This window comes from Tursiops truncatus, chromosome 3, assembly GCF_011762595.2.
Source record: "Tursiops truncatus isolate mTurTru1 chromosome 3, mTurTru1.mat.Y, whole genome shotgun sequence".
Taxonomy (NCBI): domain Eukaryota; kingdom Metazoa; phylum Chordata; class Mammalia; order Artiodactyla; family Delphinidae; genus Tursiops; species Tursiops truncatus.
This window is the reverse complement of record NC_047036.1, coordinates 72,212,286-72,236,711: the sequence shown is the minus strand read 5'-3', so window position 1 is coordinate 72,236,711 and position 24,426 is coordinate 72,212,286. Positions and strand designations below refer to the sequence as shown.

Sequence of the window (24,426 nt, the reverse complement as noted above, 5' to 3'; positions counted from 1 at the left end):
ATAGTATTGGAAGTCCTAGACACAGCAGTCAGACAAGAAAAAAATAAAAGGAATCCAAATTGGAAAGGAAGAAGTAAAACTGTCACTGTTTGCAGACAACATGATACTATACATAGAAAATCCTAAAGAGACCACCAGAAAACTACTAGAGCTCATCAATGAATCTGGTAAAGTTGCAGGATACAAAATTAATATACAGAAATCTGTTGCATTTCTATACACTAACAACAAAGTATCAGAGAAATTAAGGAAACAGTCACATTTACAATCGTGTCAAAAAGAATAAAATACCTAGGACTAAACCCACCTAAGGAAGTAAAAGACTTGTACTCCGAAAATATACGATGATGATGAAAGAAACTTAAGACGACACAAACAGATGGAAAGATATACTGTGTTCTTAAATTGGAAGAATCAGTATTGCTGAAATGACCATACTACCCAAGGCAATCTACAGATTCAATGCAATCCCTATCAAAATATTAATGTCATTTTTTTAAAGATTTTTTTGATGTGGACCATTTTTTTAGGGTCTTTATTGAATTTGTTACAATATTGCTTCTGTTTTATGTTTTTGTTTTTTGGCCACGAGGCATGTGGGATCTTAGCTCCCCAACCAGGGACCAACCTGCACCCCCTGCATTGGAAGGTGAAGTTTTAACCACTGGACTGCCAGGGAAGTCCCTTAATGTCATTTTTCACAGAACTAGAACAAATAATTTTAAAATTTGTATGAAACACAAAAGAGTGAATATCCAAAACAATCTTGAGGACAGAGCTGGAGGAATCAAACTCCCTGACTTCATAGTACACTACAAAGCTACAGTAATCAAAACAGTATGGTACTGGCACAAAAACAGACACTTAGACCAATGGAAGCAAAAGCAAACAAATGGGGGCTTCCCTGGTGGCGCAGTGGTTGAAAGTCCACCTGCCGATGCAGGGTACACAGGTACGTGCCCCGGTCCAGGAAGATCCCACATGCCGCGGAGTGGCTGGGCCCGTGAGCCATGGCCGCTGAGCCTGCGTGTCCGGAGCCTGTGCTCCGCAACAGGAGAGGCCACAGCAGTGAGAGGTCCGTGTACCGCCAAAAAAAAAAAAAAAGTAAACAAATGAGACCTAATTAAACTTCAAAGCTTTTGCACAGCAAAGGAAACCATCGACAGAATGTAAAGACAATCTACTGAATGGGAGAAAATATTGGCAAATGATATGACCAACAAGGGATTAATATCCAACATATGTAAACAGTTCATACAACTCAACATGAAAAAAAAAAAAACAAATAAAAAAATGGGCAGAAGAACTGAATAGACATTTCTCCAAAGAGGAAATGTAGATGGACAACAGACACATGAAAAGATGCTCAACACAGCTAATCATCAGGGAAATGCAAATCAAAACCAAAATGAGATACCATCTCATACCTGGCAGAATGGCTATCATCAAAAAGAGCACAAATAACAAATGCTGGCAAGGATGTGGAGAAAAGGGAATCCTCATACACTGTTGGTGGGAATGTAAACAGGTGCAGCCACAGTGGAAAACAGTATGGAGGTTTCTCTAAAAACTAAAAATATAACTACCATATGACCCAGCAATTCCATTCTTGAGTATATATATCCAAAATAAACCCAAAACACTAATTTGAAAAGATACATGCACCCCAACATTCATAGCAGCATTATTTATAATTGCCAAGATATGAAAGCAACCTAAGTGTCCATCAACAGATGAATGGATAAAGAAGATATGGCATACATATATATATATATATATACACACACACACACACACAATGGAATATCACTCAGCCATTAAAAGGATGAAATTTTGCCATCTGTAGCAACACGGATGGACTTAGAGGGCATTATGCTAAGTGAAATAAGTCAGACAGAGAAGGACAAACACTGTATGATATTATCTATGTGTGGAATCTAAACAATACAACAAACTAGTGAATATAAGAAAAAGGGGGCTTCCCTGGTGGTGCAGTGGTTGAGAGTCTGCCTGCCGATGCAGGGAACACGGGTTCGTGCCCCGGTCCGGGAAGATCCCACATGCCGTGGAGTGGCTGGACCCGTTAGCCATGGCTGCTGAGCCTGCACGTCCAGAGCCTGTGCTCCGCAACGGGAGAGGCCACAGCAGTGAAAGGCCCGTGTACCGCAAATAAATAAATAAATAAACAAATAGGGTTGAGGGAGTGGGAGGTACTATGGGGTGTAAGATAGGCTCAAGGATGTACTGTACAACATGTAGAATATAGCCAATATTTTATAATAACTGTAAATGGAACATAACCTTTAAAAATCGTACAAAATATTTTTTAATTTTTTTTTTTTTGCGGTACGCGGGCCTCTCACTGTTGTGGCCTCTCCCGTTGTGGAGCACAGGCTCCAGACACACAGGCTCAGCGGCCATGGCTCACAGGCCTAGCCGCTCCGCGACACGTGGGATCTTCCCAGACCGGGGCACGAACCTGTGTCCCCTACATCGGCAGGCATATTCTCAACCACTGTGCCACCAGGGAAGCCCTAATTTTTTTAATGAATAAAGGACCTGAATAAACATTTCTCAAAAGAAGACGTAAAAATGGGCTACAGCTATATGAAAAGGTGCAGATCATCACTAATCATCATGGAAATGCAAATCTAAAGCACAATGAGATATCACCTCACACCTGTTAGAATGGATACTGTTAAAAAGACAAGAGATAACAAGTATTGGAAATGATGTGGAGAAAAGTAAATGCTTGTACACTGTTGGTAGGAATGCAAATTCATATAGCAATTATAGAAAACGGCATAGAGGGTCCACAAAAACTTAAAAATAGAACCGTCATATGATCTAGTAATTCCACTCCTGGATATATATCCAAAGGAAATGAATTCACTATGTTGAAGAGATATCTGCATTCCCACGTTCATTGAAGCATTATTCACAGTAGCCAAGATATGAAAACAACCTAAATGTCTTTCCGCAGATGAATGAAGAAAATTAGATAGTAGATAGAACAGAATATTATTCAGCCTTAAAAAAAAAAAAAAGAAAGAAATCCTGTCATATGCAACAACAGGGATGAACCTGAAAAACACCATGCTAAGTAAAATAAGCCAGACACAGAAGGACAAATACTTCATGATCTCACTAATACGTGGAACCTAAAACAGTCAAACTCATAGAAGCAGAAACTAGACTAGAAGGGTGCTTGACAGGAACTGGAAGAAGGGGAAAATAAGAAGTTATCAAAGGATGCAAAGTTTCAGTTATGCAAGGTAAGTTCTGGAGCAATACTATATTGTACACTTGAAATATGCTAAGAGAGTAGATTTTAAGCATCTTGAAGGAAAGAGAGAAAGGAAGAAAGGAAGGAAGGAAAGAAAGAAGGGAGGGAGGGAAAGAAAATTATATCTATGTGAGGTGATGGATATGTTAATTAGCTTATTGTGGTAATCATTTCACAATGTATATGTGTATCAAAATATTAAGTTGTAAATCTTAAATATATATAATTTTTATTTGTCAATTATACCTCAATAAAGCTAAAAAAAATTTTAAAGGACCATCAATATAAGGACTAAAGTATTTCTTTAACAGAACACAGAGAAGACAATACTAAGCCAAGCTGAGATGCCCTATGAAGTATACGACATACCAAACTAAAGAAATAAGTGTCAGGGCAAGAGAAATATAACGTGCCCAATAAAAGCGTTTGAGAAAGAAGAAATCATCTTCTTGCAGTTAGCAAAGAAAACTCTGCTAACTGCAATACAGCCAAAATTAATTGAATTCAATTAGCCAAGTTTTCTGGGGTTTGGGAGAAAAAGTATGTACAAATTACTGAAGACTACACCCTTGTACAGGTCTTATTAGGAATAAGAGGAAAATCAAGAAAACTAATATTAAATTTAAAGAGAAAGATTCTTTGGGAAAACAAATGTTGAAGGATATAAAATACTTCCTGAGAAGTATAGCTGAGAAGAAATTATGAGCATTCACTTAATATGAGTATTGGTGATAATACGACTAGGCAACAGTTATTGAGGGTTACTATATATGTTCCACGTACTACACGTGACACTTAAAATGCTGCCATCAATCCTCAGAGTGGCCTGGCCCAGCAGATATTATCTCTCCCTTACAAATAAGGAAACTGAGGTCAGGAAAGACTGAGTCTCCCAAGGCTACATATTTAGAAGGTCAATTTAAACCCAGTTCTGCCCAGTTTCAAATTCCAGGTTTTTTGTTTTGGTTTGGTTTGGGTTTTTTGCCAGTACCACACTGGTTCTCATTTGGAGAAAAAAAAAATTTAAATTGAAATGACATAGACATATAATATTTTTACAATTTTGGTGTTGTTCAATGGACACAGACAAAAGGATTTAAAATGTGTAAGAAACATAATTTTAAATATATATGATTAAAACCTAGAACTTAAAATAAATAATACAAATGAAGCCTACGACAAATATAAGGTACAAGAGAAATCAATATGACAGCTATTTAAGTGTCAGGCTTTAGTGGACTGAAATACTTTAATTCACAGAAATTTAAAGGCTAAAAAGCCATCAATGCTTCTTTTCCTTGTTTAGTAAGTTCCAGGTACAGTGCCAAGTCCCTTCAAAACCCCCAAGAGGACTGTGTCTGTTTTATGAGCATAAATACTGCTTCAAAAGGATTAAGTGATTTACCTGGTAGTCCTCAGGACTGAATGCCGTCAGTGATACTGTTCTATATTCCGCCATAACCCTCCCCAGGAGCCCTTGGGCACGGACGACCAGCAACCTAACTTCTCCATCTTCCTCCTGCACGGTGATGTGTGGAACACTGCTTGCAGGCAGGGTCATTGTGTCCTCAGGCTGGGGAGGCAGCCCAGTGGAGAACTGTAGCAAGCCTGGCAGATACAAAGAGAAGCAGGGCATTCTTGCCCCAATTATCTGTGGAAGAATCTCTTATTCACTTGAAACAATCTTACACAATTATTTTGATCACCAGGATAAAATTCAGAGGGCTCTCATTTAGAAAAGACTTGAGTGAAGATTTGACTAACATGCTTTTGACCGAATATGTTAGTAAGTTTTCAGTATGTTAAAAATTAAAATGCTAATTTTCCTTGTCTCTACTCAAAGAAAGCATTTTTAATGGAAGCATCAATAAAAAGAATAGTGATGGAGTTTTAAAATATTATTATCAAATATTTACTCATATTTGACTCTCTAGAAGTCATCCTTAAATTTATAGAACAAAATTAATGGCACCCTAAAGGATTTGCAACACGCTTTTTTGAAAATTTAAGTATGAAAATCAGAGTTGAAGAACTTCCCAGGTTTCCTTCACAGATCTTTTATTGGATGGTCTTGCTTTATTCCTACAAAAGAACTATTACTTTTCAATGCAGAAAACAGTCTCAACTTATTATGACAGACATCTATGATAGTTTCCCAATTAAGAAAATTATCACTTTTTAGCATAAGACAAAAAGAAACTAATATAAACAGACAGTGATAACGCTACTTCTTGAAGTTAAATAAAATATAAATTACAAAGTATTCCAATTAGGTGTTAACATATCACAGTAGGACAATTTTCAAAATTAAAAAAAATTTGATTACCATGAATAAAAATACTTTTTTCATTTAAAATTATCCTGCATTTAAAAATACTTTTCAAAATATATTACTAAACTTTAGAAATCGATCCTTATATGTTTTTCACAAGCACTGTCCCTCAAAATGGCAGCTTAGAAGTTCCAAGAGCTTGGAAGTTAGAGCATCCGAAGGAGTTCTACTTCAATCATGTGCAGAAGTCCCTTAAACCCTTAGCGAGATCAAGTACACCCAGAGAAGAGAGGATTATTCTTGCAAAAGGGCTTGGTTACCATATGGATGATCACTAGCTTTGATGGTGATATCTGTTGTTTGCTTTTCAGGGTCTATGCTTGCACCACTGGTGGGAGTTGAACCTAGTTTCCCGTCTCCAGGAACCGCAGAAACCAATGTCACACGGAAATACTCATTAAGCTCTGGAATATCATCATCAAGGACATAAAGATTCAGGACCTATAAATATAAAAATCCAAAGGCATTAAGCAATGAGGCATGTAGAAATTATTTGCCACTTATCAGAAGAAAATAAAGCAGCCAAAGTTACTTTTTAACATGACAGATTTCTACACAAACTTAGACATAAAAATAGAGGCGAGAGAGAAAGTAAGAGAGAAAGAGATCTGAGAAATTAATTCTTTAATCAATAATGGGTGTTGAAGAGTAATACTTTCTGTAAAAAATATCCTAGTCATATATTAATATCATACCATATATTATACATTGATATATCAATATAGTATCATATATTCTTTGTACCAAAGACAGTGGTATTACCAACCTCATGTATAGAGTTCCTGGTTAAGGAACTGCACGTTATCTGACAGAATGTGGTAAGGCAATAGGAAAGGACAATGTAGCCATGTCTAGTTCTGGCCTAAGGAAAGCCTGACATACCTAGCATCTGCATGCTAGAAAACAGATCCACAATAAATGCTAGAAAACAGATCCACAATGAGCCCTATAAGTCTGGCATACACAAACTGCTCAAAAAACATTAGGAAAGGAAGTAGCAATAACTCAGCCATGCTCTACAATATATAAGTCAAAATTTGAAGTGAAAAAAACCATTCCTCCTTCTTTTATTAACTGAACAAGCATGTTTTGACATCTACAATATGCCAGGGCTAGAAATGGCCCCAGTCGCTAAGAGACTCACTGTCTTCTGTAGGAGAGAGATCTGTGGAAAAGCATTTAAAATGCAATGCAAAAATGTCATAATAGAGTTATGTACAAAGTAAACTGAGAACAAAACAATCAACTCTATCTGGTAAAGGTTTTACAACAGACAAGTCTGAAGCAAGTCTTAATGAATTAGTTGTAGTTATGAGTAATAATGAGGAAGGGCATTCCAAGTAAAAGAAACAACAGCATGAAAGAATAAGACATCTGGGTAATTACAATTAGACCACTAAGGCTGGAGTGGGAGAGAAGTCTGGACAGATAAACAGGAGTCAAGGTCATAGGGACCGTTCATGCTATCATTAAAAAAATGAACTTCGTTCCATAGACAGTAAAGGAAAATGGAAGAATCATAAGCAGGGGACTGACAAAATGAGAATTCCATTTTAGAATCAATACCATGGCAGAATGTAAACAGAGTGGACAGAGCAAGAAAGGACGCAAGGTGCTGGGTCAGGAGGCGACTGACCAGAATTAATGAGGTACTGAACTAATTCAGTGACAACGGAGATGAGAAAAAATGGATGGATTTTAATTTGCTCTGGAAATAGAAGACCGAGGCCTTAAAGACTCAGCATAGGGAGTGAGGGACAAGAAGGAATGATGTATGATTTCCTGGTTTCTTCCAGAAAGGAGGGTGACAACAGTCTGAAAACAAACTGTAACTCCAAATGCAATCTCCAAAACACTAGTCATTAGGCCTAAAAGCATTTGAAGAACTTTTTTTAACGTAGGCCCAAGACAGAATCTGAATTTGGTTTCAATGTTCATTTTAATCAAAATTTTAATTAATAAAGTAATACATGGCATGGCCAATGTGCTCAAAGTATAAAAATGACACTTCTATCCAAATCTTGTCATTATTTTTGAACTAAAGGGAACAATAGCGGTCTGAAGATTTACAATATCTTGCCCCTAGAAAGTAAGCTGACAAATGTTGCTATGAAAAGCAATACCAAAACATCAAGATGTACATTAAAAATGAAGCAATTAATATTTTTAAAGTATTGAAGCATACCACAGTACTCGCTCAATTCAATTAGTGAAATGAAGAGTTTGAAACTGAAGACCCTATCAAGGTATAAATGTATCTCACATGGTGACTCAGTACACAAAACAGTATTTACCTTTACTATATGTTATACACTCTGCTATTTTCTATTCTCTTTTGAAAATATTCCTCATAACTCACTAAATTGATTTCATAACTAATGCGCCATTTAAAAACACTTGAAAAACACATTTCGAGTAGACATTCCTGTATTGCAGCAAAACACACACACACACACCCTTCCCAGACTGTCTTGCTGCTAGGTTTCTAGATGTGATTTAAATGTACTCCCCAGACATCTGGAAGGCAATAGCAAAGTGGAGGTCACCTGACTGCTATCTGTGCTGGAAAGCATAGTCACGGAGCATCAGCAGACACCACAGTATCCAGTCTCTGGCTTAGTAAGACTGAGAAGCTAGTGTAGATCCAGCAGGCACAGCATTACAAACCAACCCCAGTATTCAGTGTTATTGTTGCTTTAAAGGTCAATTCGTTTTTAAAGAAATTTTTAAATGACAGAAGAAAATATTTTAAATAAATCTTGACAGGAGCGTATACGACTATTTTCCTGACCAAACTTTTATTAACTCTTAGCTCTTCCAAAATATATATGAATACTCTTTATAAAACAGTGGTTCCCAGCTATATTTTTATTTCATAGAGGGTAAATTTTCCAGGGGAATATTTTGAGGATCAACTCTGTTTTCCAAGTGGGAACATTAAAAAGTTATCACATATCATCACTGTTACTTGATAAAAGAAATAGCAATTTAAATCCAAAAAAGAAGTGAAAAAGACAGGATCAGAATAAATTATAGTCCTTTAAATGGAATAATTTCAGCCTTACGAAAACTTACTCGTTGTCCTAATTTTCCTCATTTTACCAAAGACCAGTAAAACATTTATCATGGCTCTTATTTACAGACTGCTATTGGGAACTTCTGTTGTAAGTTATTTAATTTGTTTCCTTCTTACCCCAAATTATAGAGATTTGATCACTTTTCTTTAGCTTGAACTCTTTAAATCTTAAGAATATTTTAAATTTTTCCTAATTTTATCTTTTTCATCCAATCAACTCCTAAGTCCCTTAGAAATGTCTTCAAAGATATTTGCAAGTCTTAAGTTATTTTACTATTTATCCCTGATGACCTATAAACTATTTACATTTCTAATGAAAAGTTATACTGATATGAATATTCTAACATATCAGACATTTTATATTAGAATGTAAAAAAAATTTATATAGGAGAAGGTCTCATCTCAATTTCACTTACAATAAGTGTCACTTATTTCTGGAGCATCTATTCAGAAATCAGACGATCCACAGAAAGCTTCTGATAAAACTGGTGATCGCTTGTACTTTCAAAACAAAGAAAAATTACCTATTTTTTCCAAATTTAAAAATAAAATATTACAGTTTTAGGAATTCCTCTTGGCTGACCGGAAGAGTACCATTAAGAATTCTGCAGTTTCTCATTGTATCAGTAATAACCAAAAACCCACAATGATAAATCTTCAAGCCATACCATTTTTATTATATTGAGATTAAAGAACAGATATAACAGACATTACTTAACATCCTTAATTTTTCACTGCAGAAATAAATACAAAAATATTTTATGCCATGATATATAACTAATTGTCTAAATATTCTAAATTGCTTAAAAAGCAGGAAGCTGCAAATAAATTACAGAACAAACAGATCAGGAAAAGCTTTCCAGGAGGCTTTCAAAGAAACAGAGAAGGTAGAGTTTACCTCTGATCTCTGCCAAGGAAGGAATGTGATAGTTCCACTGGCATTAGCAAAATCGTCAACAAGGTAATTAACACCATCAGATTCGATCTGTGAGATGGTGTAAAAAACATGCACGTAATCCAGAGCTCCTCTGGTTCGCTCCACCACACATGAAATGGTGGATCCCTCCTCTGCAATCTGAAATTGAACATAAGTTCTTTATAAGTATACACCAATTCAAATCAGTGATAAAATTACAAGGCTTTCCTGAAATCCTTTTACCATAAACTTAATTCTATAACTTTCTACCTCTCTAAGGCGGCCTCTACATTCCTCCGGATGTATTTTTGACTGCTAAAAAGTATTTACAATCATTGGTTTTTCCACTCATTCCTTTAAAGGGATAAATAAAAGCAGAAACAATAATAATTAATTAACTACAAATGTAATTCATTCATTGAAACCTCTTGTGTGTCAGCCACTATGCTAGATGCTACAGTTACAAACGATTTTTTTTAAAAAAGCACAATCCTTTATCTGGGTAAGTCTAAAGAGGAAAACAAACTCATGATTTTATGATGAGTTCAGCACAAAAAGTAGGGTGTAAAGAGTGGAACATGACATCAGGGAGAACTTTCTAGGCACAGGCACAAGAAGTAATCGAGTGGATTTGGTGAAATCATTTTGAGGGTGGTTATTATAAACTATCCAGTGGGGACAGCCTGGAGAAATTCCTGGTGGGGAGACAACAGTCAGGTAAAGGAGGGCACTGATATCATGCTTAATATCTTTTTGCTATTTCTGACATATATACATATACATATGTATACATACATGTGTGCGTTTTTCATGTGAAAAGTATTTTTTTTACATAATTTAAGATAATGTTTAGAAATTACATGGAGCAGGAAATTGGAATATCTTTTAGAATAGGTCTTCCTATTCTTAAATTCTCCATCTCTCAATTCTATTTTTATAGTATCTAACATAAAATTCATAGAAAAAAGAACTAAAACTGAATAAATAGAGCTCAAAATACAAATCTTAATATATATAGTGGCATTCTCTACTTTTCACATCAATCATAAGCACCTCTGATCAGCATTAAATAGAGCTATTTTGGTGCCAACATCAGAGCTAGAAAGAACAGATTTGAAATTTGTCTGCAAACAGGCAATAGTCAAAACAGTTATCAATGAGCATGGAAGCACCAGGAGTTGTTCCAGTAAATCCTTCGAGTTTCACTGAGCATCAGCATTCCTACTCCAAAATGCAGCAGAAACTCTACTGCCTCATAGTACACAAGATCAAGGACCCCTGGGGCAATATCTCCTTTGTCCGCTCGTCTGCCAGCCTAAGAAGCCCAAAATGACCCTACGGTTGTTCAAAAGAGCCTTCAGTCTGTCTCTTGATGGAAATGGTCCATCTCCAGGTCCAACCAGAACTTCTAATCCAGTGGAACTTAAAACATGGGAACAGGAAACACAAATTCTGACAGTGGGTCACTGGGGGTGATGGAGTTAAGAGTCTCACTTCTACCTCTTGCTTCCTGAGCTCATGTGATCTAATTACTGGGGGCAAGGAATTAGATATCAGCCATTGGGCACACATGCTGGATCCTGGAGCACAAAACTCCAACACTTCAAGATGTTGTCCCTGAGCTGGCACCTTGGCTGAGTCTTTAACAGGCAATCCCATTGCTGCACTAGGCCAGCTGCTTCAGGTGATGTCATATAATACACACACACACACACACACACACACACACACACACACACACACACAATGGAATATTACTCAGCCATAAAGAAGAATGAAATATTGCCATTTGCAGCAATATGGATGGACCTAGAGATTATCATACTAAGTGAAGGCAGACAGAGAAAAACAAATATTTGCTATCACTTATATGTGGAATTTAAAAAATAATACAAATAAGCTTACTTACAAAACAGAAACAGACTCACAGACATAGAAAACAAACTTATGGTTACCAAAGGGGAAAGTGAGGGAAGGATAAATTAGGACTTTGGGCTTAACAGATACACACCACTACATGTAAAATAAACAACAAGGATTTACTGTATAGCACAGGAAACTATATTCAATATCTTGTAATAACCTGTAATGGAAAAGAATCTGAAAAAGAATACACATATATATGTGCGTGTGTGTGTGTATAACTGAATCACTTTGCTGTACACGTGAAACTAACACAACATTTTAAATCAACTATAGTTCAATTTAAAAACTGGTATTTCCAAACAGCTCATGTAACTCAACAACAAAAAAACAACCCAATCAAAAAATGGGCAGAAGACCTTTACAGACATTTCTCCAAAGAAGGCATACAAATGGCCAGTAGGCACATGAAAAGATGCTCAACATCGCTAATTATTAGAGAAATGAAAATCAAAACTACAATGACATACCATCTTACACCAGTCAGAATGGCCATCATTAAAAAGTCTACAAATAACAAGTACTGGAGAGGGTGCTGAGAAAAGGGAACCCCCCCACACTATTAGTGGGAATTAGGTTGGTGCAGCCACTATGGAAAACAGTATGGAGGTTCCTCAGAAAACTAAAAATAGAATTACCATATGATCCAGCAATCCCACTCCTGGGCATATACCCAGAGAAAACTCTAATTCAAAAAGATACATGCAGCCCTATGTTCACTGCAGCACTATTCACAATAGCCAAGATATGGAAACAACCTAAGTGTCCATTGAGAGATGAATGGATAAGGAAGATGTGGTACATATATACAATAGAATACTACTCAGTCATAAAAAGAACAAAATAATGCCATCGGCAGCAACGTGGATGCAACTAGGGATTAAGTAAGTCAGAAAGAGAAAGACAAATACCATATGATATCACTTATGTGTGGGATCTAAAATACAGCACAAATGAACCTATCTGCAAAACACAAACAGACTCACAGACAGAGATCAGACTTGTGGTTGCCAAGGGGAAGAGGGGGAGGGAGAGGGATGGACTGGGAGTTTGGGGTTAGTAGATGCAAACTACTACATTTAGAATGGATAAACAACAAGGTCCTACAGTATAGCACAGGGAACTATATCCAATCTCCTGGGGTAAACCATAATAGAAAATAATATTAAAAAAGAATGTATACATGTGTATAACTGAGTCACTTTGCTGTAGAGCAGAGATTGGCATAACATTGTAAAAATGTTATGGTATTTAACATATGGTCTGGTATTTTAAGGCCATATACAAATGGTATATTTTAAGGCCATTACAATAAATTATATTTAAAGACTGGATAAGACAATGAGGGAAGTAAGTATAGATAGAAAAGGACCAAGTACAATCAGTTCTGCTGTAACACTGGTTTTGAAATGAAACTGTTCCAATGCAACTGATACATCAGGGAGCACTTTGAACATATTTCACATTTGTTTATGTATAATTTCATCCACAAGAAACATGGTGAACACAGAAAACTGTACGACCTGAAACAAGCCACATGGGAATACACACACACACACACACACACACACACACACACACACACACACGCACACACGCACACACACACACACACACACACACTCCAAACATCAGTTACCTCAGTTCAACGCATGTGTCACCAGCCACATTTATCTGCAGTGAATGTGGCAATGTTCCCTCTGATTTCGAATAAACCTCCTTCCATCACTTCACAGTAGCACGCAAGCTACATTCCTCTGATGCTCACTTCCACAAGCAAACTTAAGGTTTTTTCAAGGTATATGCCATATTTATTATCATACTTAAAAATTAAACACTTATTGTGTAAACCTATTTTTTATTAGGTCCCTACCTTTCTTTTTACATATCACTGACCAAATTTTTGGATAGCGTTCGCCTAACTCATCTTTCCCATAAGTTCTTGTGTTTTTCACTATGCAATTTGGTACAGTGTGGTGATTTTTAGGAACACATCTATCATGTTACGGCAGAATTAACTGTTCTGAAGGTGGGGCCCTCCAACCCTAAGAGGCTGAAGAGAAGAGGAAGCAGCAAAGACATAGGTGCTCAATACAGCAACTAATTTAATTTCCACTTAGACATTTACATCAGCATTTTCATCATAGCTGAATGGTATACAAACATATGTGTGGTGGAAACAGCATGGCTTTAAGGTCAAACAGTCCCGTTTGACTGTTTCACTCCACCACTTACCAAAAGTCCTCTGTCTCAGTGATCTCTTCTTAAAATGAAGATCACAATGTCTCATGGATTTTGGTGGAGGTTAAATAAGTGCTTTACATGGTACCTAGTAAAATAGTAAGTGCTAAACAAATCTTATATTTCTTCCCCTTAAAATACAGATACACAAACACAGTAACAAAAAAATGCCACATAAAAACATTCCCTTATTTTATCAAGAAACTTAAATGCTTGCATATTTAAAAAAAGCAAATTCCCATGTATTTAGATTCCTATCAGAGTGGGGACATATTTGCTCCCTTTTCCCACCCCAAATTTTAATCAGAATGACTATTTTGAATGAGTTAAATTAATAAATCATTAATCCCAACATATGAGTATTCAGCCTTTCCCTTTCAGCAAGAGACATAGATTAATTAGATCCAAAGACACACTAGGGAGTGTGATGTTTTCTTATAGCTTTTTACCAAGTCAATGACAATACCATGCAGCGTACAGGACTAAGCATTTTGCTTGCAGGAATCACATGGGGAAAAGTTATCTAACCACACTTTCATTTAGTAAAGCCTTCATTAAAATCTATCACCTACTAACTATTTTCAGTTTGAAAAAGAAGAGAAAAAAAGACTATCCATATTCAATACAAATAAGTGCAGACGTGTGGTATATATCAAAATTGCATAGAAATTTTAATGAATTAATAATTTACACAATAAAGTAAACTCTGTAAAGTTTTAACAAGGGAAGAAGCTTCAAGAGCCAAGCATCCATTAAAAAAAAATGACATAGGATGCCTGGTAAAAATCCACCTTGCATACTTATGAATTTACAGAGAAATGACATAATGCATTACATTGCTTTAAAAATTATTTCAGCCAAAATATAAGAAACAAGACTGGCAAAAGGCTAATAAATGTTTAAGCTAGGTGATGGGTCACTGGGGTGACTATTCTACTTTTTCTATTATTCTGTACGTATGATATTTTCCATTGTAAAAGATTTTTAAATTTCAGCTTTTTGCCTCCCATCCCATCCCCCAATAGAGATTGTGACTCAGAAATGGGATCTTGATTCAGGAATGGTATCCAGGAAAATGCGTTAGATATTTCCAACCAAGGCCATCCACACACAGCACTTTGGGAAATAGCAGACCAGAGGATGGAATTAGCAATACAAGAAGGGGATTAAGACATGGAGAATAAATAATTAAAAGATCTTTTCTACTATTAAAATATTCACCTAATTGACTTTATTTATTTATTTACTTATTTATCTATCTTTGGCTGCGTTGGGTCTTCATTGCTGCGCGCAGGCTTTCTTTAGTTGAGGTGAGCCGGGGCTACTCTTTGTTGCAGTGTGCGGGCTTCTCACTGCGGCAGCTACAACCAAGATTACTCTACCCAGCAAGAATCTCATTCAGATTCGATGGAGAAATCAAAAGCTTAACAGACAAGCAAAAGCTAAGAAAATTCAGCACCACCAAACCAGCTCTACAACAAATGCTAAAGAAACTTCTCTAAGTGCGAAACACAAGAGAAGAAAAGGACCTACAAAAACAAACCCAAAACAATTAACAAAATGGTCATAGGAACATACATATCGATAATTACCTTAAACGTGAATGGATTAAATGCTCCCACCAAAAAACACAGGCTCACTGATTGGATACAAAAACAAGACCCATATATATGCGGTCTATAAGACACCCACTTCAAACCTAGGGACACATACAGACTGAAAGTGCGGTGATGGAAAAAGACATTCCATGCAAATGGAATCAAAAGAAAGCTGGAGTAGCAATACTCATACCAGATAAAATAAACTTTAAATAAAGAATGTAACAAGAGGCAAGGAAGGACACTACATAATGATGAAGGGATCAATCCAAGAAGAAGATATAACAACTATAAATATATATGCACCCAAGTAGGAGCACCTCAATACATAAGGCAACTGCTAACAGCTCAAAAAGAAATCAAAAGTAATACAATAATAGTGGGGAAATCAACAGTAATACAATAATAGTGGGGGACTTTAACACCTCACTTACACCAATGGGCACATCATCCAAACAGAAAATTAATAAGGAAACACAAGATTTAAATGACACAACAGACCAGATAGATTTAATTGATATTTAGAGGACATTCCATCCAAAACCAGCAGATTACACTTTCTTCTCAAGTGTGCACGGAACATTCTCCAGGATAGATCACATCTTGGGTCACAAATCAAGCCTAAGTAAATTTAAGAAAATTGAAATCATATCAAGCATCTTTTCTGACCACAACACTATGAGATTCAAAATGAATTACAGGGGGAAAAATATAAAAAACACAAACATGTGGAGGCTAAGCACTACTTACTAAATAACCAAGAGATCACTGAAGAAATCAAAGAGGAAATCAAAAAATACCTAGAGACAAACGACAATGAAACACAACAATCCAAAACCTATAGGATGCAGCAAAAGCAGATCTAAGAGGTAAGTTTATAGCTATATAAGCCTACCTCAAGAAACAAGAAAAATCTCAAATAAATAATCTAATCTTACACCTAAAGGAACTAGAGAAAGAAGAAAAAACAAAACCCAAAGTTAGCAGAAGGAAAGAAATCAATAAGATCAGAGCAGAAATAAATGAAATAGAAACAAAGACAACAATAGCAAAGACCAATAAAACTAAAAGCTGGTTCTTTGAGAAGATAAACAAAATTGATAAACCATTAGCCAGACTCATCAAGAAAAAGAGGGAGAGGACTCAAATCAATAAAATTAGAAACGAAAAAGGAGAAGTTACAACAGACACCGCAGAAATACAAAGCATCCTAAGAGACTACTACAAGCAACTCTATGCCAATAAAATGGACAACCTGGAAGAAATGGACAAATTCTTAGAAAGGTATAACCTTCCAAGACTGAACCAGGAAGAAATAGAAAATGTGAACAGACCAGTCACAAGTAATAAAATTGAAACTGTGATTAAAAAGCTTCCAACAAACAAAAGTCCAGGACCAGATGGCTTCACAGGTGAATTCTATCAAAAATTTAGAGAAGAGCTAACACCCATCTTTCTCAAACTCTTCCAAAAAATTGCAGAGGAAGGAACACTCCCAAACTCATTCTCTGAGGCCACCATCACCCTGATACCAAAACCAGACAAAGATACTAAAAGAAAAGAAAATTACAGGACAATACCACTGATGAATATAGATGCAAAAATCCTCAACAAAATACTAGCAAACAGAATCCAACAACACATTAAAAGGATCATACACCATGGTCAAGTGGGATTTATCCCAGGCATGCAAGGATTCTTCAATACATGCAAATCAATCAATGTGATACACCATATTACCAAACTGAAGAAGAAAAATCATAAAATCATCTCAATAGATGCAGAAAAAGCTTTTGACAAAATTCAACACCCACTCATGATAAAAACTCTCCAGAAAATGGGCATAGAGAGAAACTACCTCAATATAATAAAGGCCATATATGACAAACCCACAGCAAACATCATCTCAATGGTGAAAACCTGAAAGCATTTCCTCTAAGATCAGGAACAAGACAAGGATGTCCACTCACACCACTATTATTCAGCATAGTGTTGGAAGGCCTAGCCACGGCAATCAGAGAAGAAAAAGAAATAAAAGGAATACAAATTGGAAGAGAAGAAGTAAAACTGTCACTATGTGCAGATGACATGATACTATACATAGAGAATCCTAAAGATGCCACCCGAAAACTACTAGAGCTAATCAATGAATTTGGTAAAGTAGCAGGATACAAAAATAATGCACAGAAATCTGTTGCATTCCTATACACTAATGATGAAAAATCTGAAAGAGAAATTAAGGAAACACTCCCATTTACCATTGCAACAAAAAGAATAAAATACCTAGGAATAAACCTACCTAGGGAGACAAAAGACCTGTATGCACAAAAGACACTGATGAAAGAAATTGAAGATGATACCAACAGATGGAGAGCTATACCATGTTCTTGGATTGGAAGGATCAATATTGTGAAAATGACTATAGTACCCAAAGCAATCTACAGATTCAATGCAATTCTTACCAAATTACCAATGGCATTTTTTACACAAGTAGAACCAAAAATCTTAAAATTTGTATGGAGACACAAAAGACCCCGAATAGCCAAAGCAGTCTTGAGGGAAAAAAGCAGAGCTGGAGGAATCAGATGCCCTGACTTCAGACTATACTACAAAGCTACCCTAATCAAGACAATATGGTACTGACACAAAAACAGAAACACGGATCAATAGAACAAGATAGAAAGCCCAGAGATAAACCCACGCACCTATGGTCAACTAATCTATGACAAAGGAGGCAAGGATATACAATGGAGAAAAGACAGTCTCTTCAATAAGTGGTGCTGGGAAAACTGGACAGCTACATGTAAAAGTATGAAATTAGAACACTCCCTAACACCATACACAAAAATAAACTCAAAATGGATTAGAGACCTTAATGTAAGACTGGACACTATAAAACACTCAGAGGAAAACATAGGAAGAACACTCTTTGAAATAAATCACAGCAAGATCTTTTCTGATCCACCTCCTAGAGAATGGAATAAAAAGAAAAATAATCAAATGGGACCTAATGTAACTTAAAAGCTTTTGCACAGCAAAGGAAACCATAAACAAGACGAAAAGACAACCCTCAGAATGGGAGAAAATATTTGCAAACCAATAAACAGACAAAGGATTAATCTCCAAAATATATAAACAGCTCATGCAGCTCAATATTAAAGAAACAAACAACCCAATCAAAAAATAGGCAGAAAACCTAAATAGACATCTCTCCAAAGAAGACATACAGATGGCCAAGAAGCACATGAGAAGTTGCTCAACATCACTAATTATTAGAGCAATGCAAATCAAAACTACAATAAGGTATCACCTCACACCAGTTAGAATGGGCATTATCAGAAAATCTATAAACAACAAATGCTGGAGAGGGTGTGGAGAAAAGGGAACCCTCTTGCACTGTTGGTGGGAATGTAAATTGATACAGCCACTGTGGAGAACAGTATGGAGATTCCTTAAAAAACTAAAAATAGAATTACCATATGACCCAGTAATCTCACTACTGGGCATATACCCAGAGAAAACCATAATTAAAAAAGACACATGCACTCCAATGCTCATTGCAGCACTATTTACAATAGCCAGGTCATGGAAGCAACCTAAATGCCCATCGACAGACGAATGGATAAAGAAGATGTGGTAAATATATACAATGGAATATTACTCAGCCATAAGAAGGAACGAAATTGGGTCATTTGTAGAGACGTGGATGAATCTAGAGACTGTCATGCAGAGTGAAGTAAGTCAGAATGAGAAAAACAAATATTGTATATTAACGCATATATGTGGAACCTAGAAAACTGGTACAGATGAACCGGTTTGCAGGGCAGAAATGGAGACACAGATGTAGGGAACAAACGTATGGACACCAAGGGGGTAAAGCAGTGGGCGGTGGTGGTGTGATGAACTGGGAGATTGGGATTGACATGTATACAATGATGTGTATAAAATGGATGACTAACAAAAACCTGCTGTATAAAAAACTAAAATAAAATTAAAAAAAAAACTAAAAATGTCAAAAAAGAAAAGAAAAAAATGGAAACGGTTTAACTGCTCTATATTTAAAAAGACTGATCAAAAAATTTAAAAGAGGGCTTCCCTGGTGGCGCAGTGGTTGAGAATCCACCTGCCAATGCAGGGGACATGGGTTCGTGCCCCGGTCCAGGAAGATCCCACATGCCGCGGAGTGGCTAGGCCCGTGAGCCATGGCTGCTGAGCCTGCGCGTCCGGAGCCTGTGCTCCGCAACGGGAGAGGCCAGAACAGTGAAAGGCCCGCATACCACAAAAAAAAAAAAAAAAAAAAAAAATTTAAAAGAAATTCACCTAATTGACTTTACTTATGTATTTATTTATTTATTTTTGGCTGCGTTGGGTCTTCGTTGCCGTGCTCAGGCTTTCTCTAGTTGTGGCGAGCCGGGGCTACTCTTTGTTGTGGTGTGCGGGCTTCTCACTGCGGTGGCTTCTCTTTTTGCGGAGCATGGGCTCTAGGCCCGTGGGCTTCAGTAGTTGTGGCTCGCGGGCTCTAGAGTGTAGGCTAAGTGGTTGTGCGCACGGGCTTCGTTGCTCTGCGGCATGTGGGATCTTCCCAGACCAGGGCTCAAACCCGTGTCCCCTGTATTGGCAGGCAGATTCTTAACCACTGTGCCATCAGGGAAGCCCCCATCTAATTGACTTTAGAATCATAAATCAAGCAAAAGTACAGGCCAGTATATATGAAGGGGCATAACATCAAGTAATAATCATCAGAACCATCATCACTCAGTTTTTCACAAGAAACAGTAGCAGCCGCTACTGTTTTCTCTTTCGAGTCAGGAACCTGACACATCTTCAGACCATCAGAAAAGTAATTATAAAGGTTAACAATGAGAAGAGTTTTTGAAATACATTTTCCTAGAAAAAATAATATATTATTCCACATGAATTTGGCTTTCTCTATTGAGACAGAAGATTAAAGCTAAACAATTACACATCCACTTAATTTTTTATTTTGTTTCATGCTTGGCTGATGATCTGGGATATCAGATTATACCAATATCACTTATATCTAAAGGAATCTATTCACATAACATAGGGCAGGCACATAAAAACAAACACAGTCCAAGTTAAATAATACTCTCGTTTTTAAAAAGATCCTCTCAAAATATCTCTAAATTTATTCTTAAGCCATGAGTTTATAAATATAAAACATAATCCAAATAGTAGTTGTAAAAGTAAAGTAAGACTAGCAAATTCTATGAATCATTAGGAAAAGCAACTCTATAATTATGTGGTATACAAGACTGCAGGACATAAAAAAAACAGTGCGAAAAGAAGGTGGAGAGAAAATAACATTGTTAAGTACGAAGAATAACAAAACACAGGAAGGCAACATGATAATGTGACTACTAGGCAATACGTCCAACAAAAATCAGCCATCTGTTCAATACAGAGCCCACTAGGAATCCAAAGAATTATCTGGCATACCCCACCAGGGCTCTAAACTACATTTGTTCATTCTTTCAATTAAATTTATTAAGCACCTGCTATTTGACAGGACACGGTGTACCTGTTTAGGAGGAAACAAATCACAAAATAATCTCATCTCTTTCAATATGCCATCAAGTAGACTATGTCATATTCCACATATTTTCATTATTTGTTTAAGATCTTATTATGCTTTCATTTTAACCTTAATATTACTTTATGTCATATGAATCTATGAAAAATGCAAAAGCATAACATAATTCAGAGAGAAGTCTTTAAACGATCTCTATCGGCTTCAGCATTTTTGGAGGAATAAGAAAAAAGTTAACTTTTCAATGTCACTGAAACATCACAATGCAGAAGAATCTATGGAAGTGACAGTGGTTTTTATTTCTGAAAATGAAGCAAGTAACCATAAAATTTAAACTCAAGATAATTCCAGGTATAAACCACCAGTTCTCAAATATTTTAGTTTCAGGACTCCTGAGCTCTCATAAAAATGACTGAGAACCCCAAGGAGTTTCTTGCTTATGTTGGTGAAATCTGCTGATATTTACCATTTTATGAATGAAAATTGAAAAAAAATTAAATATTGATATACTAACTCATTTTAAATAGCAATAATAAGCTCATGTTAACATAAGCAACGTATTTTATGAAAACTAACTATATTCTCTAAAACAAAAAAATAATGATGGGGGCATTGTTTTTACATTTTTGCAATTCTCTTCAAAGTCTAGCTTAACAGAAGACAGCTAGATTCTCATATCTCCATTTGTAATCAATTTGTCTGTTGCTATTTGTTATTTTGGTTGAAGTATATGAAGACTATCCAGCGTTACATAGATATATAACTGGAAAAGGAAGAGGATTACAATAGTGTTTTCAGACAGCTGTGGGTATTCTTCCTCAATATTATACCAAAATTTGACAAGTGGTAGTTTAGTTGCAATGTGGAATCATACTCTAAGACATTAAAATCCATTGGTCTACCTTGCACTTTAAATCAGTCTTTACCCATGCATGATTCTGTAACAATACACGTGGATTATTTGGAGAATATTGGTTCACTGAGTTATACAGATCTTCCAAATGTTGATGTATTTCATTATACAAAATAAGTAAATCACACTTGCTAATATCACTACCAATCTTATCTGAAAAGTCTTTAAGTATTGGGAAACCATCAAGTTCACTTTGGCAGGTAAAATGTCCCAACAACCCTAATTTTTGTTTGAAAGCTCAAATTTTTATCACTGGCAACAAATACTATCAGTTGTTTTCCAGGTAGTCACTGACTCACTTCATTCATTTCCATGAAAATGCCTGCCAGATACCCAAGTCTGAATAACCAAACTTTGTTGGTCATTTTTCAAGTAAAAATGGTGTTCCACGAAAAGAGCAGCCAGTTCAGCTCACAACTCAGTATCTGCACAAACGCTTTTCTTCACAACTATCATGTTTTGTTAATGTAGCAGAAGTGCTTTATTTGTGCTTCTCATTTCACAACACGGAATGTTAAAAAGGTGGGTATTCAAGGGTAGAAATTTTATCAAATTAATGTTTTGTATTGTTTCATCAAAGATACTCAAGTGAAATATTCACCTTTTAAACTACAGGTGTGTGGTGATAAATAAAACAATGACAACTGGTACAGTTTTGTGCCACTGCCTTGATTCATACAAAGGCACTAGCAGCTAGCAGTTTCGGCAACCGTGGCTTTTGCAGTGCAAATGTCAATAAAATGAAAAAGAGATCATAGCATTTTATAAAATTAGGTTTGACTTTTGTAGAACTCCTGAAAGATCTCAGGAACCCCTAGGGGTCCTTGCGCTACACTTTGAGAATGACTTCAGTAAGCAATCAATAAATATTGATGACGGTCATCACGACAAAAATATTTCATATCACTCCTGTCTTCATATCACACCAAGATGAAAGTACGAGTTTTATACTTCAATTCTTAAGACTTTCAAGAATGAAAATTCTGTAATCTTCCTGACAATCAAATTCCAATATCTGATCTTTTAGACACAACACTTTCCCTATATTAACCATCTAAACTTTACTCCTTCCAGTATAGATGTATTCTATTTCTCTCTCAGGTGGGCTTGGAGAATAACCAGTCAAGTTTTCTTTTTCTTTCCAGCGGTTATACAACTATATATGCTGTGGCTCCTATAAGGAAGTTCTCTTCTGCAATCAAAGGTTGACTGGCCCTGTTCAAATTCTGAAATATCTGGGAACAAAGGTGGAATACCTAGGTGGAACTAAACCAACACCAACACAATCTATCAATGGAAATTGTGAGATAAGCCAGCACTGAAGACTTACTATCATGTCCCAGAAAGTCAGAGAAACACTCAAAAACTACTCATTTTAGGCAGGTTTTAAAAACTTATGTATTGTTTTGTTTTGTTTTTCAGTTTGGCTGTTTATGCAGCTTAGCTGAATCTGGTTGTGTTTGTTATTTGAACTATGAGCCTTTTCATGTCTTGATATTAAAATACATTCACAAGTTCAACAAAGATTTATTGAGTACCTACTATGTGCCATGCTAGGTCCTAGAGATACAATAATGAACAATAATAAAACTCTTTCACCTCTGTGGTAGAAAGGGATAGGCAGTATATAAGCAGGCTTATTAATAACATACGGAATTGAAGCGTGTGATCAATGCTACAAAAAAAAAGTAAAACTAGGTGAAGGGATGGAGAGTGACCAGTTAGGAGAAGTGGGAGGATTACTTTAAATTAAAAAGTCTTTACTGAGTAGATGTCTTTGGAGCTGAGACTTGAATGACTAATTCTGAGGATGTGGAATAAGAGTGTTCCAGATTGAAAGGCTAGGAAGTGCTGATGCCCTGAGATTGGAACTGAAACAAGGAAACTCTGACTGAAACATACTGACCAAAGAGGAGAATTACACAAGAAGTCAGAGCCATAGGCAGGTGCCAGGTCATGAAGTGATATGAAGGGAAGCTGATTTTAGATGGCACAGAATGGTTCTCACAACCTGATGGAAGTCACTTCGTCTTTTTAAAAATAGAGATGATGATATCAAACATACATGGGGGAAAGACAACAGGTTAGAATTCACAAGACATAAGTTCAAATTCCAGTTCTTCCCACTGTATCTTAGAAACAAAAGAAGGCAGGGGGAGAAAATTAGTATTTATTAAATACTAGTAATTGCCACACTTTGTTTCTGTTTTGGCGGTACGTGGGCCTCTCACCGTCGTGGCCTCTCCCGTTGCGGAGCACAGGCTCCGGACGCGCAGGCTCAGCGGCCATGGCTCACGGGCCCAGCTGCTCTGCGGCATGCGGGATCCTCCTGGACCAGGGCACGAACCCGTGTCCCCTGCATAGGCAGGCGTATTCTCAACCACTGCGCCACCAGGGAAGCCCAATTGCCACACTTTGAATCAGGTATTTGATCCTATCTCATTTAATTCAACTAGGGTTAGTTATTTTCTCAGGTCTCTAAGCTGCCGTTTCTAACCCTTCGAAGTGGAGAAGGTAATAATTAATATTTGTTGCAGCTACATTATAAATTATCAGAAAGGTGCATAAAAAACTAGCATGTAAAGTTGTT

At 36.5% G+C, this 24,426-nt stretch overlaps 1 protein-coding gene across 1 annotated transcript in view; it reads right to left on the bottom strand.

Annotated features, from left to right (window-relative positions):
• ADGRV1 (adhesion G protein-coupled receptor V1) overlaps positions 1-24,426 on the bottom strand; it is a 564,070-nt gene that overhangs the window by 454,971 nt on the left and 84,673 nt on the right. Inside the window, exons 22-24 of the mRNA XM_073801943.1 lie at positions 9,593-9,769; positions 5,879-6,059; positions 4,692-4,894 (exon numbers count right to left, since the gene is read on the bottom strand). Coding sequence (XP_073658044.1) covers positions 4,692-4,894; positions 5,879-6,059; positions 9,593-9,769 — 561 coding nt within the window. The remainder of the gene's footprint in view (positions 1-4,691; positions 4,895-5,878; positions 6,060-9,592; positions 9,770-24,426) is intronic.